Source organism: Triticum aestivum, chromosome 5A (genome assembly GCF_018294505.1).
Source record: "Triticum aestivum cultivar Chinese Spring chromosome 5A, IWGSC CS RefSeq v2.1, whole genome shotgun sequence".
Classification (NCBI taxonomy): Eukaryota; Viridiplantae; Streptophyta; class Magnoliopsida; order Poales; family Poaceae; genus Triticum; species Triticum aestivum.
In genome coordinates, this window is record NC_057806.1 from 7,934,255 (window position 1) to 7,957,101 (window position 22,847).

The 22,847-nt window shown below is 50.3% G+C and overlaps 2 protein-coding genes across 3 annotated transcripts; one reads left to right on the forward strand and one right to left on the reverse strand.

Annotated features, from left to right (window-relative positions):
• The first annotated feature begins 972 nt into the window (after positions 1–972).
• LOC123106315 (uncharacterized) lies at positions 973–4,041 on the forward strand. Of its 2 annotated transcripts, none has more exons than XR_006451295.1 (3): positions 973–1,243; positions 2,410–2,533; positions 2,638–2,965. XR_006451295.1 is itself a non-coding variant. In XM_044528514.1 (3 exons), exons 1-3 carry the CDS (start codon positions 1,229–1,231, stop codon positions 3,751–3,753), a joined length of 438 nt encoding a protein of 145 aa, XP_044384449.1. In that variant the 5' UTR covers positions 973–1,228; the 3' UTR covers positions 3,754–4,041. The 2 variants fall into 2 exon arrangements, 1 of the variants encoding a protein (XP_044384449.1); XM_044528514.1 differs by lacking the exon at positions 2,638–2,965 and adding an exon at positions 3,455–4,041.
• Positions 4,042–6,551: 2,510 nt separating this feature from the next.
• On the reverse strand, positions 6,552–7,544 carry LOC123106316 (agamous-like MADS-box protein AGL61). The gene has a single exon (XM_044528515.1). It carries the CDS (start codon positions 7,542–7,544, stop codon positions 6,552–6,554), a length of 993 nt encoding a protein of 330 aa, XP_044384450.1.
• Between the last annotated feature and the right edge of the window lie 15,303 nt (positions 7,545–22,847).

Below are 22,847 nucleotides of genomic sequence, written 5' to 3' on the forward strand. Positions count from 1 at the left end.
CAATAAATCTTGACATTCCAAGCCAGAAATCTATTTGGGCAAAGTTTGCAATATGAGACGAGGGTTTTGAATTCGTCTCACGTCAACTCCAGTGGCGTCCTTCCCGTCAATATGGTGGCAGCGGCAGCGTCCCGAGGCGGTAGTTGGATCGATAGGAGACCAGCGGTGTATGTTTTTTTCGCAGCGCCGAAGGGATCTGCGATGGTGGCTGGGGCGTGGTTCCCGGTGTCGTAGCGAGTAGATCGAGGGCATCCTAGTTCGTAAAAAAAAATCGTGCGAGGGGGGCCTCGCTCCCTGCTTCGTGTGAGGGGGTTTCTCACTCTCACTCCCGGTTCGTCCGTTTTTTTCGTGCGAGGGTCTCCGGCTACATGGTCTTTGTCCGATTTTTTTTCGTGTGAGGGATCCTCGGTACGTGGTCATCCAATTTTTTTTCATTATGTGCGAGGGGATCGTTACGGGGGAGGTGGAAGGCCAGATGAAAAAACCAGACGGAGGTGGAAGGTTGAGACTAAAAAACACGGACGAAACAGAGACTACCAAGTCGTCCATTAGGAGTAGAGATTTTTCGTGTGAGGGATCCTCGGTACGTTGTCATCCGATTTGTTTTTTCATTACGTGCGAGGGGATCATTATGGAGAAGGTGGGAGAAAGGACGAAAAAACTAGAAAAAAGTGTAAGATTGAGACAAGAAACCCAGAAGAAACGGAGACTAGAAAGCAAAGTTTTAAATCGCTCGCGAAAGTTGAGCGATAGCGGTGCTATCACGGGCTGGGAGCCTCCCCGCGACGCAATTGATAGAAAACCGCGATCTGCCGCTAACCGCGCGATCGTGCGCGAAACATAGCGATTTGTCGTTGCGGTAGCTGCAGTTTCACGGGACGGGCTGAAAGTCTAATACACATGGGCCCAAACAGCCAAGAAACGGCCCATATCAGCAGCTCATCCAGAAAACCTAGAGCTCTGTCCCCGTTCCCTTCTCTTCCTCCCAGGTTGCGGCGGCTCGGCAGTTCATCACAGCCGTGCTCGGCGGCCGGCTGATGCTTGGCCGCTAGCCATAGGTAGTGACGGACGAGACGGTAAGGCGGCAACTAGCAGCCACGTCGCAGGTCTGCGGCCGGCTACGAGGGGTCTCTTCGCCTCTTCACGACGACATCGACAAGTCCATGATGTCGTCTCAAACGGACCCAGGACATGGCGGGCTCTTGGTTCCCTTGTTTGTGAACTGGTGATGCTTGTTTGTACTGTAAGTTGTAGTTGACTAACTGGTGATGCTTGTTTTAGTTTATGACTAAATATATACTGCAATCCTCTGTTTTCCTGCTGAAAATGCCCTTTTTTCCTGCTCAAAATGTCCATGTACTAGCTGCCGCTAAATGGCTATTGCCCGCAATAGCGCCTATAGCGTTTCGGACTAAGCTGCCGCAAAATGGAATTGCCCGTGATTTAAAACTTTGCTAGCAAGTCATCCATTAGAAATAGAGATAACACATGGGCAACAACCATCCGTGCCTGTTCTTGATGGAAAAACTGAGGCTCTCGTATTTCAAACTGACATGCATACTCGCTCAAGACCACACACTACAAGTATAGGTCGGCTGAGATGCACATTCGCTGAAGACTGCTTTACCTAAAAACACCATCTTTCCAGATGGCTAAGGGGAGCAACAAAAAACTGGCATGCATACCCACGGTGCTTACTGACTTTTTTTGAGAATAGAGTAGGAAACCTACTCAAAACAGAGCAATACATTCAGAGAGCATAAGATGTCGAAGGCTACTCGGCACGTTCGCAATCAAAACTTGCTCTCCGGAGCTCCTGGTCAGCGCGGCCAGTCCATGAGCCAAAGTATTCCTGCTCCTCTTCACGCACTGAACACTGCAGGCAGAGAAAGCGGCCATATAATTATTAATGTCCGTTATTAGCCCGTAGTTAGGGGAACAAGTGGGCCTCGTTGCTAGTAGTTCATTCGCAATCAGTTGATTATCCGTCTCAATGGTCACCCGGCCATTAAACATTTCTGCCATGGATTGCAATCCTATCAGAATGGCTCGAGCTTCGACCTCCTCAACGCTTCGGCACAGTGGCAATTTCTTGCAGACTGATTGAGGGCCGAGCCTTGGTAGTCTCGACCGACTGCGCCAGCCGTGCTTTCTCCTGTCTCTGCTAGATAGGCTGCGTCCGTGTTGATCTTAACTGTACATCGTACTAGCGGGATCCACTTTTCTTCAGAACGTTCAGATGCATGGACAAGATGTGCAGTATTCGGATTTCCGTTCTGGCTGAAGTTTTCTGCAGTCTTTCCACTCGTCCACTCAGCTGATGCCGCTGCCATTCTTAATTCTTCCTCATAATTTTTCAGAAATTGCACTGAACTACTAATTGTCTCTCTGCCATTATTTCGCACGCAGTCCTCCCTGAGATGCCAGCATCGCCAGAGTAACATCAGGATCCTGGCGCGCGTTCCCTCACTTTTTGTGTCCAACATTACTTGCAGCCAGTTTTCACCTGTGAACCAGAACTTGTTTTCAGCAGGTAAGCTCCAATCCTCTCTCATAGCAGCTCTTAATGCTCTGCTCTTGGTACACATAATCACTGCATGATGTTCATTTTCTATTCCATGTCCACAAATGTTGCAGGTAGCATCCAACTCAAGGGTTCTCTTCCATTTGTTCTCTTTTGTTGCTAGGGTGTTTGTAGCTACCCTCCATTCAAAGATTCGTATTTTCCCTGACACCTTGGATTTCCAGATTAGGTCCCATATGCTCCGATCATTTGGGTCCCTGGTCGAGCTAGAGGGGTTTTGAGCTAGTTGTGGAAGTCCCATTGCTGCAAGTTTGTAGGCGCTTCTGACCGAAAAATCGCCATTTCTCTCGTAATGCCATGCTATGCGGTCCTCCATGTCCGAGGATGGGATGTGAATTTTGCAAATCTTGGCTGCATCAAAAGGGTGGAAAATTTGCCTTATTAATTCTTTGTTCCACTCCTTTCTATCCGTGTGCATGAGTTGGTTAACCTATCTGATCCGAGATCTCCTTATGAATGCTGCTGTCATGAGTCCCTCTCGTCGTGGGATCCATTGGTCGCGTTTTATTTGGATCTTCTGGTCATCTCCCACTCTCCATATTAGACCCTTTTTCAGAAGCTCGAGGCCAAACTCTATTGCTCTCCAAACTGGGGATGCATCAGTCGCAAACACTGTGTCCAGAAGGTTACCGGGAGGGTAATATTTGGACTTAAGGACTCTCCCGCATAGGCTGTTTGGATTCTGGACCAGCCGCGCGCCACCCTTGCTTGGCTAGGAGCGCTTGGTTAAATAAATGCATATCTTTGAATCCAATGCCCCCTGCCCTTTTCGGTTTTGTCATTCGTTCCCATGACATCCAGTGTACCTTTTTGTGGCCTTCTTCATCGCCCCACCAAAAATCCCTAATCATTTTCTCGTACTTATCGCAGAAGCCTTTAGAGAGCATGAAGACGCTCATGGTGAAGGTTGGGAGCGCCTGGACCATAAACTTCATGTGGACTTCCTTGGCTGCATAGGCCATAACCTTCTCCGACCAATCACTACATCTTTTCCCAAAGCTATTCATGATTGGCTGGAACCGTTCCTCCATTCTTCCTTCCGGAGTAGGCAGGCCAAAATACTTGCTCTCAAAAGTTTCCGATTTCACACCAAGGATGGCCTTTATTTCCTCTCTTGTTTGGTCAGGGCACACTTCACTGAAAAGAAGAGCGCATTTGCTCACACTTAGTAGCTGTCCAGTACATTTTTGGAAGGATGGCCTTTATTTCCTCTCTTCTTTGGTTAGGGCACACTTCACTGAAAAGAAGAGAGCATTTGCTCACACTTACTGACTAATTAAGACCTAAGCAATAATAAAACCAGGACTGAAGGAAAAAAAACCAAGGCACTGTGCTTTGGCGCTATGATGCTGGCAAATTAGTACAAATTCATAATGCACAAATTGGCATTCATTTGTCCGGACTCCCACAAATCTCCCCCATTTTTGTCTCCGATTTATGGGAGAAATCACGTTGGATGACTTCTGCAATCCGGACAGCGTGGCCCTGACGGTTGCGGGAGGTTTGAGGGTCAACGTTGGAGATGCCCTTAGATAGCTATACAGATACCTCGTGTCAGTGTGTGTCCCATCATCGATAACAGAATTCTACATATGCTTAGATGGTTCCCTTATCCGTTTTTACAATGACACGACTGCTGTCCATGCTTTAGTCAGCAAACCTAATATTCCAATCCCTCTTCCATGGATCATAGCCTGTCCTTTTCAGGTGCACCTGACCTAGATATAGATAGTTCCTCATCCGTCCAAAGCATGCTTCGCTAAGCGGGGGCAAAAGCTACAACAACATTTTTTCCCATGCTCATGGTCATGCATGTTTTTACAATAGAATAAAATGAGAGCACATGTTTTGACAGGTTATGTCTGCAATCGTTTTCTTTAACCTCACTTACATGGATAAAGTAAAATATGTGCATAACACACACATCACACACGCACGCACACCACTATACACAATTGTTACACGACTACCAAGATCTACGGACTATGCACATGCGACATCTGCAACCGTTTTGTTCAATGTGAATGACATTTGTTCTTAGCCTAGCCTAACTAACGGATAGAGTCAGCTAACTGTTCAATCGAAAAGGGGCTGCGGCCTCACAGGTCAAGAGGCAACCACGCGTTCGATGCGTCGAACGGTGGCTGATGATGCAGCTGACGCGATGCTATTGAACGAATAGCAGTGACTACTGGACGTACAATATGTAGTAATTAACACCACCTGCTTGCGAATAAAAAACGGTTGGCTGAATTTGTATCAAATTCAAATAGTGGCAAATTCTTTCTGGGTGCTTAGAAGTCTTCGGTCATTGACAAATTCCTTTATGTTGCAGCCAAATAGTTGATTTGTTCTATTGAAAAGACAAATTGGTAATCAAGTATCACAAACCATGTACTAGTAAACTATCATACGAAAACTCAAAACAGAAGCAGGCAACAAGCGACAGAGAACCACCCCGCAAACAAAAAAGGCAAGCGCGCGCGCGAGAGAGAGAGAACAGATCATGCGTCGTCAACTTTCTAGAGTGCAACCAAATCATGGAAGAATTGAATTAAAGGACTCCTCCCCTGCCCTCCCTTCTGTTTTGGAGACCACAAACAAAGATTGTCTATACACAATGCTCAAGGAGACCTGCGATGTTGTAGCGATGCATAGATGGAGCCCTATCTATGGCCACACAACAGTTTATTGATCAAATGTCCTCAAAAGAATGACAACAAATAAAAAATCTAGGATGATGGTGTTGTGGACAACTCCGCCTATGTCTTCTAGGCATAGCCGGTCCCAAGCCCGGGTAAAGAAGGAGGGTTGTGATAGGCTTGGCGAGCCAATGTAAAAACTAGCCAGTCCCATGGATATGAAACCCATTTGAGCGAGAGTAGTACTAGGATGAGTGACCTCCTGGGAAGTCCTCGTGAAAGGGTTTCATATCTAAGGGTTGTGATAGGCTTGACGAGCCAACGTAAAAACTAGCCAGTCCTTTGGGTATGAAACCCATTTGGGCGAGAGACCCCAACTTGTTTGGGACAACAACCTTAGTAAATGATGGTGTTGTGGACGAGACCATTCATGATTTACCCTTAGAGGCATATTTTTAACCTTTAAGCACTAGTCGTCAGCCAAGACTCGAACACACGCTACACTCCTTACGGGCCTAGCCAATTGGGTGACACCCCATTCTCACCGGTCACTCCAACCAAGCATGGATGCATGCTTGCAAATCGTGCTTCATTCATGACCGTCCAAGCGAAAACTATGGCCACCCTAACTATGTAGAAGTAAGTTTTCAAACCCTTTTTCTTGTTTTTTACATGCCATATTTTTGCGAGTGCCCTTTTCTAGATTACTAAAAGAGACATAATGTCTCATCTTCTCGATGTCACCATAATATGAAAAAAGAATGGCACAATTAGGATTTCTATAACGAACCAACACAACATAGGCAGCTCAGGAACACATGCTTTTGTAAACAAAACCAAAAAAACTCATGCATACATATACCACCACAATTTTATCTATGTTTCAAATCTTTCGAAATATATGCAATTCTCATGTCCTATAAATATCTTATAAAAACTTTTAATTCGGACGGGGATATAAATTTCTCTTTCCCGGAATGGTCAAGACTCACGACTACATAACAGTTCATTCTTGTGTTGTTGCCAACAAAGAGAACCAAAGAAAAGGCTTAATAGTATTTCATTCCTTACTTTTCTGCCACGGTACCACAAATACAAAGATTGCAAGCCATTAATACTAAGATAATGAATCTTCCACACAAGTGGATGGATCATCACCTGCAAGCATGATGAATAATATAACTAGATTGCAAATGAACTAAGAGATCGGCATCCATCGACGCATATGATGCGTCAATGGATAGTTTAACTCAGACGGACTCATACCCTCACTCCTGGACTCAAACTCGTACTCAGAACTCGATGTGGATCTTGTCTTCTTCTCCTCAGTATGGGAACCCCATGTTCGTCCCGGTCGCCTGCTGCACCATCTCTGTCCCAGCGGCAATCCCCATGGGTGGCGGCATCTCCACATTAGCAGGGAACTCCGGCAGCGGCATCGCCATAGTCACCTGTTGCTTCTCCGTCCCGGCGATGAATTCTGGTTGCGGCGACATCACCATAACCATCTGTTGCATCTCCATCCCAGCGCCAAACCCGGATGGTGGAGGAATCGACATAAGAATCTGCTGCATATTCATGCCATAAGCCAAGCCCGGCGGAGGCATCGCCATTGGCATATGGTGCATATCCATCCCTATGGCGAATCCTCGAGTTGGAGGCATCGCCATATGCATCTGCTGCATCTCCATTCTAGTGTTGGTGCTGGTGCTACCAAACTCAAAGGTACTTCCACCGATCAGCTGTTGCGGCAGTGGCACCCCAGGCGCCTGGAGCGCGCGAAGGATGTTCTCCATCCCCAGGTCCAGGAGTACCTGGTTTGCGCATTCAGAGATGGCGGCCCGCACCGGCATCAGCTTGGCGGCGAAGGCCATCATCTCCTCCTCCCTCATGTCACCTAGTTTTGGGTTAAGCCAGACCGCAATCTGGTCCCCCACGACACATTTCTTTGCCATGGCCTCCTCTATGCACTCTTTCCGCATCTTCACCTCCTTCAGCTGCGTGCGTAGCTCGCCGTGCTGCAGGTGCAAATTCTTCAGCTTGTTATTGTCGGTGGCGCTCAGGACTCCCGTCGCGCCGCCTGCCAGGAAGCGGTCTATGACGGCCTCAGCAGAGGGGTGACCAAAGGAGAAGGCATTGCCTCCGGGTGAGTAGGAAATGGCGGCTACCTCGGCGCCGCACATCACCGCCAGCTCATTGGCTTTGTTAAACAGACCTTGCCGGCGCTTGGCGAAGCACACCTGCCGGGCGCCCTCCTTCTCGACCCGCCGCATGATGGTCTTCTGCCGCCCATTGCCACCCTTCCGCTTCGGTGCCATTGCTCGCTTAGAGAAAGGAAGAGGAGAACAGGTATAGATTTGTGTTTTTCTACGTCTCAAGGTCGTATGTGCTTATATAGAAGCCGAGAGAAGATGATGAGGATTGAGGAATCGCTGGGCTAGGCTAGCCCTGGCGTTAAAACAATTGGCAACTCATTATTGGAAAAGAGGTATTGTTCAGTATTCTCTGTATGTGACCTGTCACGCGTATAAGCACAACTCGGCCAGTATGATCCAATATTTCAAATAAGGTATTTTATTGCTTCCTTCCATTTCATTGCGTGTTTTTATTAGGTAAGGATTAAGAATGAGCGCCATGAGATCCTTCCTATCATGTGTCTATCTCTACTCCTAATGACTGAGTTGGTAGGATTGCGTCCACGGTTTATTTTCGTCTGGTTTATTTTTGTTTGGTTTAATTTGGTCTCTCTTTCCATCATCATATCCTCACGTTGATTTTTTTCACCCTCCCAATAAAAACTTTCTTAACATTTACAAACTTTCCCAATAAAAACTTTCTTAACATTTACAAACTTTCCTAACCAGACACCGTCACAAACGGGCAGGTACAGAAATCACATTACAAACATTAAAACCCTATTTTCATGAAAATCAATTCAAAATCCTAACTTTCCTAACGCATCGATTCTTACCTTTCCTATGTACCTCATTGGTGCCCCATCGATGCCCCCTCCCACCAAATGTAAGTTCTTTCATCCCCTCGCACGATCCCCACGAACCACCGTCAAAGTAAGGAAACACCCAGCGCCTTTGTTCCAAATCATGCCATTTTAGTCAACGCCAAGCTGCTCATGGCCGGGGACGCCGTCGTCTTCATGCGCCGCGCCGACGGGGAGCTGCTCGCCAGGATCCGCCGCGCGCCCAGGTACCCCGCCGTCTCCCAGCAGGCGTCCGAGGCGCCGAGCGCCGGCCACGCAACGCACGCGCGGGTCTCGCCCGAGGAGGTGGACGAGGCCGTGCGGCTCGCGGCAGAGGGCACGCTCTTCACCGTCACCTACTACCCGCGCCAGGGCGCCGGGGAGTTCGTCGTGCCCAAGCAGGAGGTGGAGGACGCGCTGATCGGCGCCTGGGCACCCGGCGTGCAGGTGCGCATGAAGTTCCTCGACGCCGAGGAGCGCCGCTCTGAGTGGAACAACGGCGCCGTCAAGGCCGTCGAGTCGTCGACCCCTCCATCTGGCGCATGCTCGAGGTACATCTTGCGTCCATACATCCATCTCTCCAGTCAATCCATCCGATCATTGCGATAATTGTCTGGTTGATCGATGGAGTCCACCTCTGTTTGGTTCAGGCATGCTTGCTTCAATTTGTTTGCTCTGCCATTCAGTATGGAGTAGCCCTAGATGTTCACCATGCTAGCGACTCGCCCGTCAAACCGCAGAGATCCCTCGCATGGAGTAGCCCTAGATGTTCTAGGCCACCACCGCCAATTCGGCGAGCCTACGCTGCGACCGTTCATGGCGCCTGGGGGCAATGAACTGGCATTGCGGTCATGGAGGGGAGGCTCAGGAGCAGGGCGACGCTGGCTGGTAGAGGAATTTGAAGGAGCCAGGCCGCCCTGGCGATCACCTTGACTGCTGCGTCGTGCACCAACTAACGGCAGTGTCCGCGGTGGTGAAGAAGCATACACGGCGAGGCTAATATAAGGTATACCTTGGAGGACGCAACCCCCTGTAGTCAACACGTCATGGCCCGAATCGCCTGGAGGCCGCAACCCCTGCCTGTGCTCGAGATTCACAGTGTGTCCTGACGAACGAGGCGGCAATCTCTGAATTGAATAATTGATCGTTCATCCCGTTCTACCGCTGATTCGCTCGGCGCCACCTCTGTGGTACTCTTGACTGCTTTCACATATCCCCACAAGGTATAGTACGTGGTATCCCACCCCATGTCATGTAATTGCATTCTGAAGCAATTAGTACATAGGAGTCAACCCATAGGACAAGGAGGACCCGGTTATAGATTTTTTTAAGGGAGGGTGTGCCGTGTACGGGAGCATATCTGTTAGTTTGTATCCTATGTTTAACAATTTCGGAAATTTTTGTAGTATAAAAATCTCAATAATGAGGATACATTGCTGAACATGATGTGATGTATATGATTTAGTTTATCATTAGTTGTTCTCCTTGCCACTACCCACTAAATTTCAGATCTGCCTTCAACTTCTAATGGTAAATATTCAATTAATTTTAGTCGGCTCAAAAGGCTTCAAGCTTCTTTGTCCATTATTTCCTGTTCAACTTTAAGAAACCTTTCAGTTTGTTTTGTTTCACTTACTTTACTATTCCTTCTTGATAAACTCACCAGGTACTGTATATATCTCTCCCTGGTCACAGTGGGATGGCTAATAATTTCATGCACAACACCACAATAGCAGATATTCGGAGATTTGGAATTGTTTTGCTGTTTTCTTTCTATGAAAGATAAGCATGAATGCAGCGATGGCAAACCTAAACATCGTTGCCAATTTTCTCTTTCACAGAATAGGATGAATGTCACGGCAGCAGCTGCAAACTCCAAGAACGTTATTGTCATGGGGGGCACCAGTTTCAATTGTGTCTTCTTGCAAGCTCCTTGTCAATGAGAGGCACAAGGTCAGTCTGTACTCTGTAGATACATTTGTGATGCAGTGATTCTTCTCTTATGCTAACTAATACATTGATTATGTCCTATGATTCTCTAGGAGCACTAAGAAATTATATGTTTTCTTAAGGGTCACATCACACGAGGAAACTCTCACCCACAGCCATGAAATTTCCAATTGAATCAAATGCAAATTATACATAGTGCTCTTCCAAGCCACAGTTCAACCCCCACTTCTTGCCGCTCGCCTTCAGCCCCAGCAAGACGATTAAATATTTTACCTCAATCCATATATCAGATCTCGTGCTCAAGAAGACGATGGTGAAGAGCATGATAATGATCCAAATGTATGTTAACAATTGGTCCAGTTTAGAAATCTAAACAGGAAAGCCCGAGCCTGACCTGAATGTCAAGCCCGACCTGGCCCGGCCCGGGTCGTCGGGCCGGGCTGCCCATGCCCGGGTTTAGCCCGGACTGTCCTGTCGGTTGAGTTTTGAGACCGTTGGGCGCCCATTTGAAGTCAGAACATGCCCGGACGTACGAGGAAGAAATGAGCTTCGACCATAGAGGTGACCTTAATCATTTATTTGATTCATTTATATACATTATAGCCCGTAGCAACGCACGGGCATTCTACTAGTTTTTAGTAGGAAACGAATCGATCTTGGCCCAGAAAAAGAATGACATCTGTCACACGCTGGCACGTTCATTACGCCTATGATCTCTACCATGAGACCGCACATTTGGTTCTCTTCAGCGACCCTGGATATACAATGGACACTTGATTCCATCGTGAGGACTAGTCTATGGAGGAGGGTGATGAGTACATATTATGTGATGATTTTGATGGTTATTTTGTGCTTGAAGGAAATATGCCCTAGAGGCAAAAATAAAGTTGTTATTTATATTTTCTCATATCATGATAAATATTTATTATTCATGCTAGAATTGTGTTAACCGGGAACTTGATACATGTGTGAATACATAGACAAAACAAAATGTCCCTAGTATGTCTCTACTTGACTAGCTTGTTAATCAAAGATGGTTAAGTTTCCTGACCATAGACATGTGTTTTAATTTGATGAACGGTGAGGGAGTCCTGGATTAGGGGGTCTCCGGACAGCCGGACTATCTCCATTGGCCGGACTGTTAGACTATGAAGATACAAGATTGAAGACTTCGTCTCGTGTCCGGATGGGACTCTACTTGGCGTGGAAGGCAAGCTAGGCAATACGTATATGGATATCTCCTCCTTTGTAACCGACCTTGTGTAACCCTAACCCTCTTCAGTGTCTATATAAACCGAAGGGTTTTAGTCCGTAGGACAACAATCACAACATACAATCATACCATAGGCTAGCTTCTAGGGTTTAGCCTCTCTGATCTCGTGGTAGATCTACTCTTGTAACACCCATATCTTCAATATTAATCAAGCAGGACGTAGGGTTTTACCTCCATCAAGAGGGCCCGAACCTGGGTAAAACTTCGTGTCCCTTGCCTCCTGTTACCATCCGGCCTAGACGCACAGTTCGGGACCCCCTACCCGAGATCCGCCGGTTTTGACACCGACATTGGTGCTTTCATTGAGAGTTCCTCTGTGTTGTCGCCGTTAGTCTTGATGGCTCCTACTATCATCGGTAGCGATGCGGTCCAGGGTGAGACTTTTCTCCCCGGACCGATCTTCGTATTCGGCGGCTTTGCACTACGGGCTAATTCGCTTGGCCATCTGGAGCAAATTGAAAGCTACGCCCCTGGCCAGCAGGTCAGATTTGGAAGTTTGAATTACACGGCCAACATCCGTGGGGACTTGATCTTCGACGGATTCGAGCCACAGCCGGGCGCGCCGCACTATCGCGATGGGTATGACCTAGCTCTGCCATCGGACGGTACCCCAGAGGTCGCGCCCGCATCAGCTCCGACCCTTAGCTCGGAGCCAGCTGCGCCAATCGAGGACGGGTGGCTAGACATCGCCTCAGGAGCTGCAGTCTTGACGGCGATCGAGCCAAACACCCGCATAATCCTCTGCGCAGCCCGTGACTCTAAGGTGCCGGACTCTCCTCCGGACCCCGAACCACCCGCGCCCCTTCCAATCGAATCCGATTGGGCGCCGATCATGGAATCACCGCTGCGGATATCTTTCAGCACTCGCCCTTCGGCGACATTCTGAATTCACTAAGGTCTCTCTCTTTGTCAGGAGAGCCCTGGCCAGATTATGGCCAACATGACTGGGATGCGGACGACGAAGAAATTCGATGCCCACCCACCACCCACTTTGTAGCCACTGTCGATGATTTAACCGAAATGCTCGACTTAGACTCCGAAGACATCGATGGTATGGATGACGATGTAGGAGACGAACATGAATCAGCACCTATAGGGCACTGGAAAGCCACCTCGTCATATGACAGATACATGGTGGATACACCCAATGAAGGCAACGGCGACGAGATAGCGGAGGATGACCCCTCTAAGAAGCAACCCAAGCGCCGACGTCAGCGGCGCCGCTCTAAGTCCCGCCAACGCAAAAGTGGTGATACCGGCACAGGAGATAATAACACTCCGGATAGCGCCAAAGACAACAAAAATCCCCTCCAGCAAGAGTTAGATCAGGAGGATGAAGGAGCCAGCTCTCCTGAGAGAGCGGCTGGCGGAGAAGAGGAGGATGACAATTACATGCCCCCCTCCGAAGATGAGGCAAGCCTCGGCGACGATGAATTCGTCGTACCAGAGGATCCCGTCAAACAAGAGCGCTTCAAGCGCAGGCTTATGGCCACAGCAAATAGCCTGAAGAAAAAGCAGCAGCAGGTTCAAGCTGATCAAGATCTGCTAGCTGACAAATGGACTGAAGTCCTCGCAGCCGAGGAATATAAACTCGAGCGTCCCTCCAAGAGTTACCCAAGGCGCAGGTTACTACCCCGACTGGAGGAAGAAGCGTATGATACGGCTGATCGGCCACCTCGTGGCCGCGATAGAGAGGCATTCCAGCCAAAAGCTCAGCCTCCACCCCAACGCCATCCAAATAAAAAGGCATCGGGAGATACGCTAGACCTGCGAGATATATTGGAGGACAAAGCAAAGCATTCAAGATCAATTTACGGATCACGAGGGCGCACCACTCTACGAGACGGTAAACGTCACGCCGGATACAGTAAAAGCAAATTCGGCCGGGCCGAACACAGTGGGCAGGATCCATACGAGATGCGTCACGATATAGCCCAATACAGAGGCGCCGCACACCCCTTATGCTTCACAGACGAAGTAATGGAACATCAATTCCCAGAAGGTTTCAAACCTGTAAACATTGAATCATACGACGGCACAATAGATCCCACAGTATGGATTGAGGACTTCCTCCTCCACATCCACATGGCTCGAGGTGATGACTTACATGCCATCAAATACCTCCCACTAAAACTCAAAGGACCAGCACGGCATTGGCTTAATAGCTTGCCAGCGGACTCCATTAGCTGTTGAGAAGATCTGGAAGCCGCATTCCTCGACAACTTTCAGGGCACTTATGTGCGACCACCAGACGCCGATGACTTGAGCCACATAATTCAGCAGCCAGAGGAGTCGGCCAGGCAATTCTGGACTCGGTTCCTTACAAAGAAAAATCAAATCGTCGACTGTCCGGATGCGGAGGCCTTAGCGGCTTTCAAGCACAACATCCGAGACGAGTGGCTAGCCCGGCACCTTGGTCAGGAAAGCCGAAATCTATGGCAGCCCTCACGACGCTCATGACCCGCTTTTGTGCGGGAGAAGACAGCCGGTTGGCTCGCAGTAACAACATATCAAAGAACCATGGTACCTCAGATACCAAGGACGACAACAGCAGGTCACGTCGCAACAAGCATAAGCGCCGCATTAACGGCAAAAGTACTGAGGATACGACAGTCAATGCCGGATTCAAAGGCTCTAAACCCGGTCAGTGGAAAAAGCCATTCAAACAAAGTACGCCGGGTCCGTCCAGCTCGGACCGTATACTCGATCGCTCGTGTCAAATACACGGCACCCCAGACAAGCCAACCAATCACACCAATAGGTATTGTTGGGTGTTCAAGCGGGCCGGCAAGTTAATCGCCGAAAACAAGGACAAGGGGCCGCATAGCGATGACGAGGAAGAACCCCGGCAGCCGCACACTAGAGGACAGATGAGGTTTCCCCCGCAAGTGCGGACGATGAACATGATATACGCAACCCACATCCCCAAGAGAGAGCGGAAGCGTGCGCTCAGGGACGTATATGCGTTGGAGCCAGTCGCCCCAAAGTTCAACCCTTGGTCCTCTTGTCCGATCACCTTCGATCGCAGAGACCACCCCACTAGTATCCGTCACGGCGGATTCGCCGCACTGGTCCTAGACCCAATCATCGACGGATTTCACCTTACTCGAGTCCTCATGGACGGCGGCAGCAGCCTGAACCTGCTTTATCAGGACACAGTGCGCAAAATGGGTATAGATCCCTCAAGGATCAAACCCACAAAGACGACCTTTAAAGGCGTCATTCCAGGCGTAGAGGCCCACTGCACAGGCTCAATTACACTGGAAGTGGTCTTCGGATCCCCGGATAACTTTCGAAGCAAAGAGTTAATCTTCGATATAGTCCCATTCCGCAGTGGTTATCACGCGCTGCTCGGACGAACCGCATTCGCTAGATTCAATGCGGTGCCACATTATGCATACCTCAAGCTCAAGATGCCAGGACCTCGCAGAGTTATTACAGTCAACGGAAACACAGAGCGCTCTCTCCGAACAGCGGAGCACACCGCGGCCCTTGCAGTAGAAGCGCAAAGCAGCCTCTCAAGGCAATCTACCAGTTCGGCGTTTCAAAGCCCGGACACCTTCAAGCGCGCTCGGGGCAATCGGCAAACAGACCGCCTGGCGCGATCTGAGCTCGTGTAGCAATACAGCGGCCACCCCAATCCCAGCCCAACGGCATTGTTCGTGCCGCGCGTACATAATTACGCATTAAAAATACCATGGGCATAGGTGGGGAGAGGGGCACAACTACGGCACGCCCCAAAACGCGGCCTAAACCGCACCAGGGGCTTCCCGTTTGGTTATTTTTCTTTTTCTTTCAGGACTTCAATCTCTGGAAACACTGTCCGACAGCTCTATTGCCGAACACATGATACAGCAACCAAGGAGGCCGACAACTACGGAATTCCCAGGTGGATTACAGATTTCATATAATTCCTTAGCTCGCCCTTGGAAGGGACATAGTCCTACTCTTTCGCCTATTACACTATCTGTATCACTCTACTTTAATGCAATTTTTTAATATACAATGCATGACATTACGACTATTATCGCATTTTTGTTATATGTATACATATCTATGTGTTCATTAATGACGCCTAGCAACCGTACACTCTGGTACGGCCAATGCACCAGGGGCTTACGTACCCACAATATGGTGTGAAAAGTCTGAACACTTTCACAAGTGCGGCACCCCAAACTTATGGCATTATATGCATCAGCTCCGAATCATGTCTTTGGTCAAATGTTGGGTTTGCCCGACTCCTATGTTTTGGTACCTTACGTTCCGCTATATCGGCTAAGGTAGCGCTAGGAGAACTACTGCGATTGTGCCCCGGTTCTGCCGGGCCGAGCACCTCAGTAGAGAAAGCTAAAACTGACTGTCATGATAAGGCGAGAGACTGGTCGCTGTTCGGCGAGGTTTTTCAAGTCCCTAAAGACTTATGCCACTTAGGGCGAGGGGCCGGCTCCGTCCGGCTTACAGGCGTGTATCGCACCCCGAATTCGGCCTTCCGAATACCAGGGGCTTTGCCGATATTTAAAATTATAGAATTCTATGGCTAAGTGAGAGTGATAAAGCATTATTAGTCCGGTTGCCTTGTTCGTTGTGCTGAGCACGTCCCTCGAAGGACCCAAACATGGGAACAAGAGTGCTCAGGTTTATCCTGAACTCCCCAGCACTCGTGGTATGAGGGAAGAAGCTGAGGACTAGCCATCTCTCAGATTGGATAAACAGCCAAACAAAAGGTAATATTTTAAATTCACACAAGCGTTGCATAGCGCATATGAAACAAGTTTTCATCACACAGGATAAAAAACGAGCAAGTCTCATTCAAATATTACATTTTGTGAACACTCATCCGCGATAAGACGGGCGCCCGGCAGAACACCCTCGTAGTACATCTCGGGGTGGCGGTGCTCCTTGCCCTCCGGCGGCCCCTCCTTGATCAGCTTCACGGCGTCTAGCTTGACCCACTGCGTTTTTACATGGGCGAAGGCCCGGCGTGCACCTTCAATGTAGACGGATCGCTTGACGACCTCCAGCCGTGGGCAGGCATCCACAAGCCGCCTCACCAGGCCAAAGAAGCTGTTCGGAAGGGCATCGCCAGGCCAGAACTGGACTATGAAGCCCTTCATGGCCTGATCAGCCGCCTTATGTAGCTCGGCCATCTGCTTCAGCTGGTCACTCATCGGCACCGGATGTTCGGCCTCAGCATATTGAGACCAGAACAGCTTCTCCGTCGAGCTACCATCCTCGGCCTGGTAAAATTGTGCGGCATCAGACACACTGTGGGGCAAATCTGCGAATGCTCTTGAAGAGCTCCAGATCCGGGTAAGTAATCGATAATTTACTTTTACATGCTTGCTTTGCATATAGAAAGCCTTACCCGCCGTTATCTTCTTTATCGCGTCGATCTCCTGAAGGGCCTTCTGGGCCTCGGCCTTGGCACTCTTCGCGCTCTCACGGGCCGCGGCAAGCTCAGACTCTCGCGTCTTCAAGTCAAGCTCCAACGCCTCGTGCTTTGTCACGAGAGCCTGGAGCTCTTGCCGCACCTCGCCCACCCGAGCCTCGTGCCTCTCTCGCTCGGTGCGCTCCTAGGCCGACTACTCTTCGGCCTGGGATAGCGCTTGCTTCAGGGTCGCCACCTCGGTCGTGGCCCCTGGCAAACATACAATGATCCTGTCATTTAGCAATCACGTCCTTTTTCTCATCTACAGACGGGGTATTACTTACCCTTGTTCTCTTCGAGCTGCCTCTTAGCGAGGCAGAGCTCTTTCTGGGACCCCTCGAGGGCCTCCTTCAGTACAGCGACCTCCGTAGTTAGTGCGGCGGACGCCAGCAGTGAAGCCTGCATATGCATATTGACATACTTATATTAGACTCCTGTGATATTATTTGATCCTCTGTTCGGCTTTTGTTTGTGAACACCGAACAAAGCATCAGGGGCTACTATCTATGCGGTAATATTTGTACTACATTTTAAAACACTTACCTCGAAGCCTGTTAGAAGGCTAGTACAGGCTTCAGTCAATCCGCTCTTGGCGGACTGAACCTTCTGGATCACCGCACTCATGATAGTGCGGTGCTCCTCCTTGATGGAAGCCCTGCGAAGTGCTTCCAACATAGTGTCCGGCGCCTCTGGATGGACAGAGGTCATCGGCACAGGCGTCTCACCCCCCTTAGAAGGGGACCGCCTACCCGAGCTCAGAGCCGTTGGAGGGTCCGGCGCGGTGTTCGACTGGGGGCCGAACTCGGAGCTCTCGGGGACCCCGTCCCCTCGGCTCCCGGAGTCCGGAAGGTCGCCTTGAGGCGCCTCCAGGACTGTCCCCCCCGATCCGGTGCCTCTTGAGACAGCACCTCAGCGTCGTCGGCTGGATGAGGGGAGGTGGCGGTCGGGACTGGATCGCTATCCATGTCCGACGCGCCCAGGGAGCCGTCCGAGGATACCTCGATATTGGCTCGGGGCGGCCTGCATAATTGAGTTCGGTGTTAGGGAAATTAATGCGACAAAGGAATCCTATGGGTTACTTTGGTATCCGAATACTTACAATCTCCCCTGGGGCTTGGCCCTGGGCAACCACTCATCTTCACTTTCGTCGGCGGCGGTAGAGCTGTCCGGAAGGAGCGTCCTTCCCTTCTTGGACCCTCCGGCCTCCCCAGTTGGGGCGGCCTTCCTTTTCTTGTCTCCCCCAGTCGGTGGGGGAGCCTCTTCTTCCTCTTCCTCGTCTTCGGGGGAAGAGTGCGCCGCAGACTCATCGGAAGGTGAGTCCGACGATGCCTGGCATCGGGAACTCTTTCGAGCTCCCTTGGCCTTCTGGGTCTTCTCCGGCACCTTATAAGGGGCAGGGCCTTCGGGCAAGGGAGCCAGACAGTCGATTTGTCCAGCCATCTTCTGCCAGTCCTGTTAACGGCACGGGAGTTTAGATCCCACGTAGAATCAATCTATACAGAAAACAATTATCCTGTGAAAGGTAAAATAACTTACCGCACTGGCGTGGCGCTTCGCGTTGAATCCGCGATCCTCAGTAATGGGGGGAGGGACCGCGGCGCCCTTGAACAGCACCGTCCAGGCATCTTCATGAGTCGTGTCGAAGAGCATGTTCAGAGTTCGGAGCTGCGCTGGATTGAACTCCCACAAGGTAAACTCCCATTGTTGGCACGAGAGTATCCGGCGGACAAGCATAACCTGGACTATGCTGAAAAGCTTGAGCTTCTTATCCACCATGTTCTGAATACATGACTGGAGTCCGGTCAACTCTTTTGAATTACCCCAGGACAAGCCCTTCTCTTTTCAGGAAGTGAGCCGCATGGGGATGCCAGATCGGAACTCGGGGGCCGCTACCCATGCGGGGTCGCGCGGCTCGGTGATATAGAACCACCCCGGTTGCCACCTCTTTATGGTGTCCACGAAGGTGCCCTCGAGCCATGTGATGTTGGGCATCTTGCCCACCATGGCGCCTCCACACTCCACCTGGCGGCCGCTCACTACCTTCGGCTTGACATTGAAGGTCTTCAGCCATAAGCCGAAGTGGGGCTTGATGCGGAGGAAGGCCTCGCACATGATGATGAACGCCAAAATGTTGAGGATGAAGTTTGGGGCCAGATCGTGGAAATCCAGGCCGTAATAAAACATGAGCCCCCAGACGAAGGGATGGAGAGGAAATCCCAGTCCGCGGAGGAAATGGATGAGGAATACCACCCTCTCATGGGGCTCGGGGGTGGGGATGAGCTGTCCCTCATCTGGGAGCCGGTGCGCGATATCGTCGGGCAGGTATCCGACCCTCCTCAGTTTCTTGACGTCTCCCTCCGTGACGGAGGATACCACCCACTTGCCTCCCGCTCTGGACATGGTTGGAGAAGGTTGAGATGGAAGTGAGGACTTGGGCGCTAGAGCTCGAGTGTGCGGGAGCGGATGAGCAGAGGAGGAAGAAGGCGTGGATAGAAAGGTGAATCCTTATCCCTTTATATGGGCGCACAAAATTAAATGTCCCCACTTGCCTGGTAAAACTCGCTTATCCCCCAAGCGCCGCAATTGATGGCACGGTTGGGTTACCCACGCCCGTATTGATGAGAATCCCATAATAAGGGGACACGATCTCTGCTTTGACACGATCTCTGCTCCCTTCTATAAAAATACGGTACGCCATTTTTTTCTTCAAAACGGAGGCAAAAGATTTGCATCATCAATTAATTAAGCAGAAAAGAATTGCCCGGTTAATTAAAGGAAAACCGGGCGAAAACCGATACAAACTCACCACATGTGGACTACTCACAGAGCATGCAACCCCATAAACACACGATCAACCCGACAACCAAGCCGAACATGCAAGGTCCATCAACCCTCACACTATTACATCGCAAAGAAGACCCCAACAAGAGAACCTCGCTAAAGACCATGCTTATCACCAAAATGCACTGAATCATCAAGCTGCTGCGGACGCCTTTTCTGTGGCGCCACTCTTCTTTGCTTTGCTCCTGAGAGCCTCCTTCACAATCGTCTTGCCAGATCCGGAGCTAGCCCTCTCCAAACGTTTGAGCAAACTGTGAATCTCAATCTCGAAGAGAATCTCATCAACCTTGTCCCGCACAGATGCCTTGTGCCTCACGGCCACATGCGAGTCGGTGACCCCAACGTCGGAACCTCCACGGTCCACAGAGGCGAGCGCCTGGTTGGGCGCTGAAGGATCAGGCGCCAACATACTGACCGCCTCAACATCATCAGCCACGGGTACCCCTGACATAATGGACTCAGGCGCCACCGACACAAAGGACTCAGGCGCCACCGACACAAAGGACTCAGGTGCCTCCAGTTGCTCACATGACAAAGGAGAATCATGTCCCTCACAAGAGGTCACTGGCGCGTCGACCTCCATATGCTCCACAGACGAAGGCGAAGCTGGTCTCACACATAGTTGTTGAAGCTCGGGCATGACCTGCAGCACAGGGGTGACGACCTCGGCGATGGCCTAACCCTCAACAATACCTGACACAAGGGGTACGCCATTGGCGTATTCTCGAAAAAAAAGATCAAACTCACGTGGTGATGGTAGTGCTATGCGGCACGCAACAATGCCCATCTCCCTCGGCTTTGTCTGGGTGCCTGTTGTCTTCCTCCCTCAAAGCATTTATAGCCGAGCGCCTCAAATCCATTCAAACGTCCGAGGGGATGGCAATGTCATTGACTGGTCATGAAAATGCGATCCAGACAGACGTCTTAAATGGGACTGAAACGTCTGAGCTAACCGACACCCCTCACATCTAGCCCAAATATGGGAAGGATAAGGGGCGCCTGGACACGTCCGGGCACGTACGCCACGTCGGACCTGACAGCCCGACCCAGTGGGTGTGCCTGGCAGACCTAAGTCTGAATCCTGTGGGCGGAATAATATTTCACAGATTAATGTCCCGTGTCTCACACCCTCCTTAATTAAAATACTACGGGGTCCTCTGGGGTTGGTCTTGTTTTGTTATATATGGGATGTCCATCTAGTCATTTTTTCGATTGTTGCATCCTCTCTAGCCTTCAGCTCATCGGCGGCTCCGCCCCGGCATGTCAGAGTTGTCTTTCCTTCTATTCTTGGCTTGTCGGTGGTGTCGGTCACCATCCCACCATCTACGTCGGCTCTCTCTACCCTGCCGCCTTCCCAACCTCGTCCACCCCCATGCCATGTGAGGCCCAAAGCTCGCTTTTTTTGCGGCGCCTGGTGCTAGTCCCAATCCACCTTCCTTGGTGGTAGTCTCGACTAGCGAACTAACTTCCTCATCTCCGGATCTTGATCTGGTGGCACTGGGATTGCTTGGAATCAGGCCAAGGCGAATCTCTGCTTGGCTTGTCGATGCTGGCAGTGGCGGCACTTGTGAATGTCGTTTCTCTTCTTGGAAGCGTTGTCGCGGCCTTTATCTGCGCCCCTCTTCGAGCACATGGGGAAACCCTAGGTCCAATTCTTCGGATCCGATGGCGGTGGTGTAAGCACGCCGCTCGCCTTCTTGAAGACGCTATCTTGCTTGCCAGCGGCGTCCCCGTTGTTGGCTTTTCAGATGATCGACGTCATGCCCGTTCGGCCGGCCCCTCTAGTTCTAGGCTTAGTGGGTTTAGCTATGGTTTTCTTCTGTTCGTGTCCTTTGTCTCTCTGCTCAGGAGATCATGCCCATGCCGATTTGCTTCCGTGTTGGTTGTATCCTCTTTGTATTCATTATGTTTCCTTCTATCAGTGAAAAGATATGCAACATGTTTATTCGCGCAAAATAAAGCAACAGAGCATCAATTACTTCTTCTTTGAATGAGAGGATCAGTTACTTGACCTTTCAAGCCTCGATGCAAGTAAATCAACTTCACCATGCAGAAATGTACAAGCACAATAAAAAATGGAGAAGAAGATGTAGAGTAATACCTACTACTCAACTGAAGAAGCGCCCGACCACCTCATGCGTATGTCCATCCGGAAGAAATATTGTTTTTTTTTTCTTTCCTTCACTGTCATGCATACTGATTGATCTAGATACAGTGGGTCAGATCGATGGGCAGTTCGCACACGGCTTTTGTGCTGTTCATTCGTCGAAAGCATGATTCGAGAAGAAGAGGAAAGTAAACCTGTAGTTCAATGCTGTCATGTCTTTTTTCCTCCTTGGATCATACCTTGGCACATATAGCTAACCACACTGCTAGAAAGATCTTTTCCCCCCATGGTCATTTGCCATGCATGCGTTTGACAAGTTATGCACTAGCCCTATTGAAGCCGTTTTGTCCCTAATCCAATCTAGTCTAACAAACTCCATCACATGTTCGTCCTGGCGGTGGTAGTAGTCGATCGGTGGTCTCAGAATCTCAATGTATTTTTTATTATCTCTGATGGAGTTCTATAGATTTGAATCTTTTCAAAAAAATAAAACTCCATCGGCTGTTCAATCTAGAGCTGGTAACAGGTCAAGGGAGGAGAGGGAGGGCCATTGATACCACCGGCCCCTACATGTCGGAACGAGATCCTCTCACGTAGCTGATACCTTGGGACGCGGCTTGAGCGTCCAACGGGCAAGCGGCCATGTCTCATTCTAGAGTCGCCTCGCAACATCGGAAAGCGCGTAGGTGCACAACATGTGTATTTTTCTTTATTTCACGGAAACAAAGCATGTGTCTTTTGAAGAAGATGCAGATGGAGCACTAACTACAAAGGACCAGAATTTGAGCATGGAACTCCTCCCCCCGCGTCGCTCCCGCGAGCGAAGGGGGGAAACCCTAGCCGCCGGCCCTCCGCCTCCTTCCCCCCTTCTCCTCCCCTCGCCGCCGCCGGCAAGGGCCAGCGGGCGAAGCCCGGCTGGCTTCGGCGGCGGTGGGGCCTCGTTCCCCTCCCCTCGCCCTTCCCCGGCTGGCGCGGGACAGCCCGGGCGCGTGGAGGCGTTGCGCTGGCACGGGGCGCAGCGGTGCGGCGGCGGTGGCTCTGGGCG

Bases quoted from the DNA above. Each gene is read 5' to 3' on its own strand.
- LOC123106315 (XM_044528514.1), top strand. The intron at 2,534-3,454 runs GTAAGCTCCAAT...TACTTATCGCAG, and splicing joins CCAGAACTTGTTTTCAGCAG to AAGCCTTTAGAGAGCATGAA.
- LOC123106316 (XM_044528515.1), bottom strand. From the start codon at position 7,544: ATGGCACCGAAGCGGAAGGGTGGCAATGGGCGGCAGAAGACCATCATG.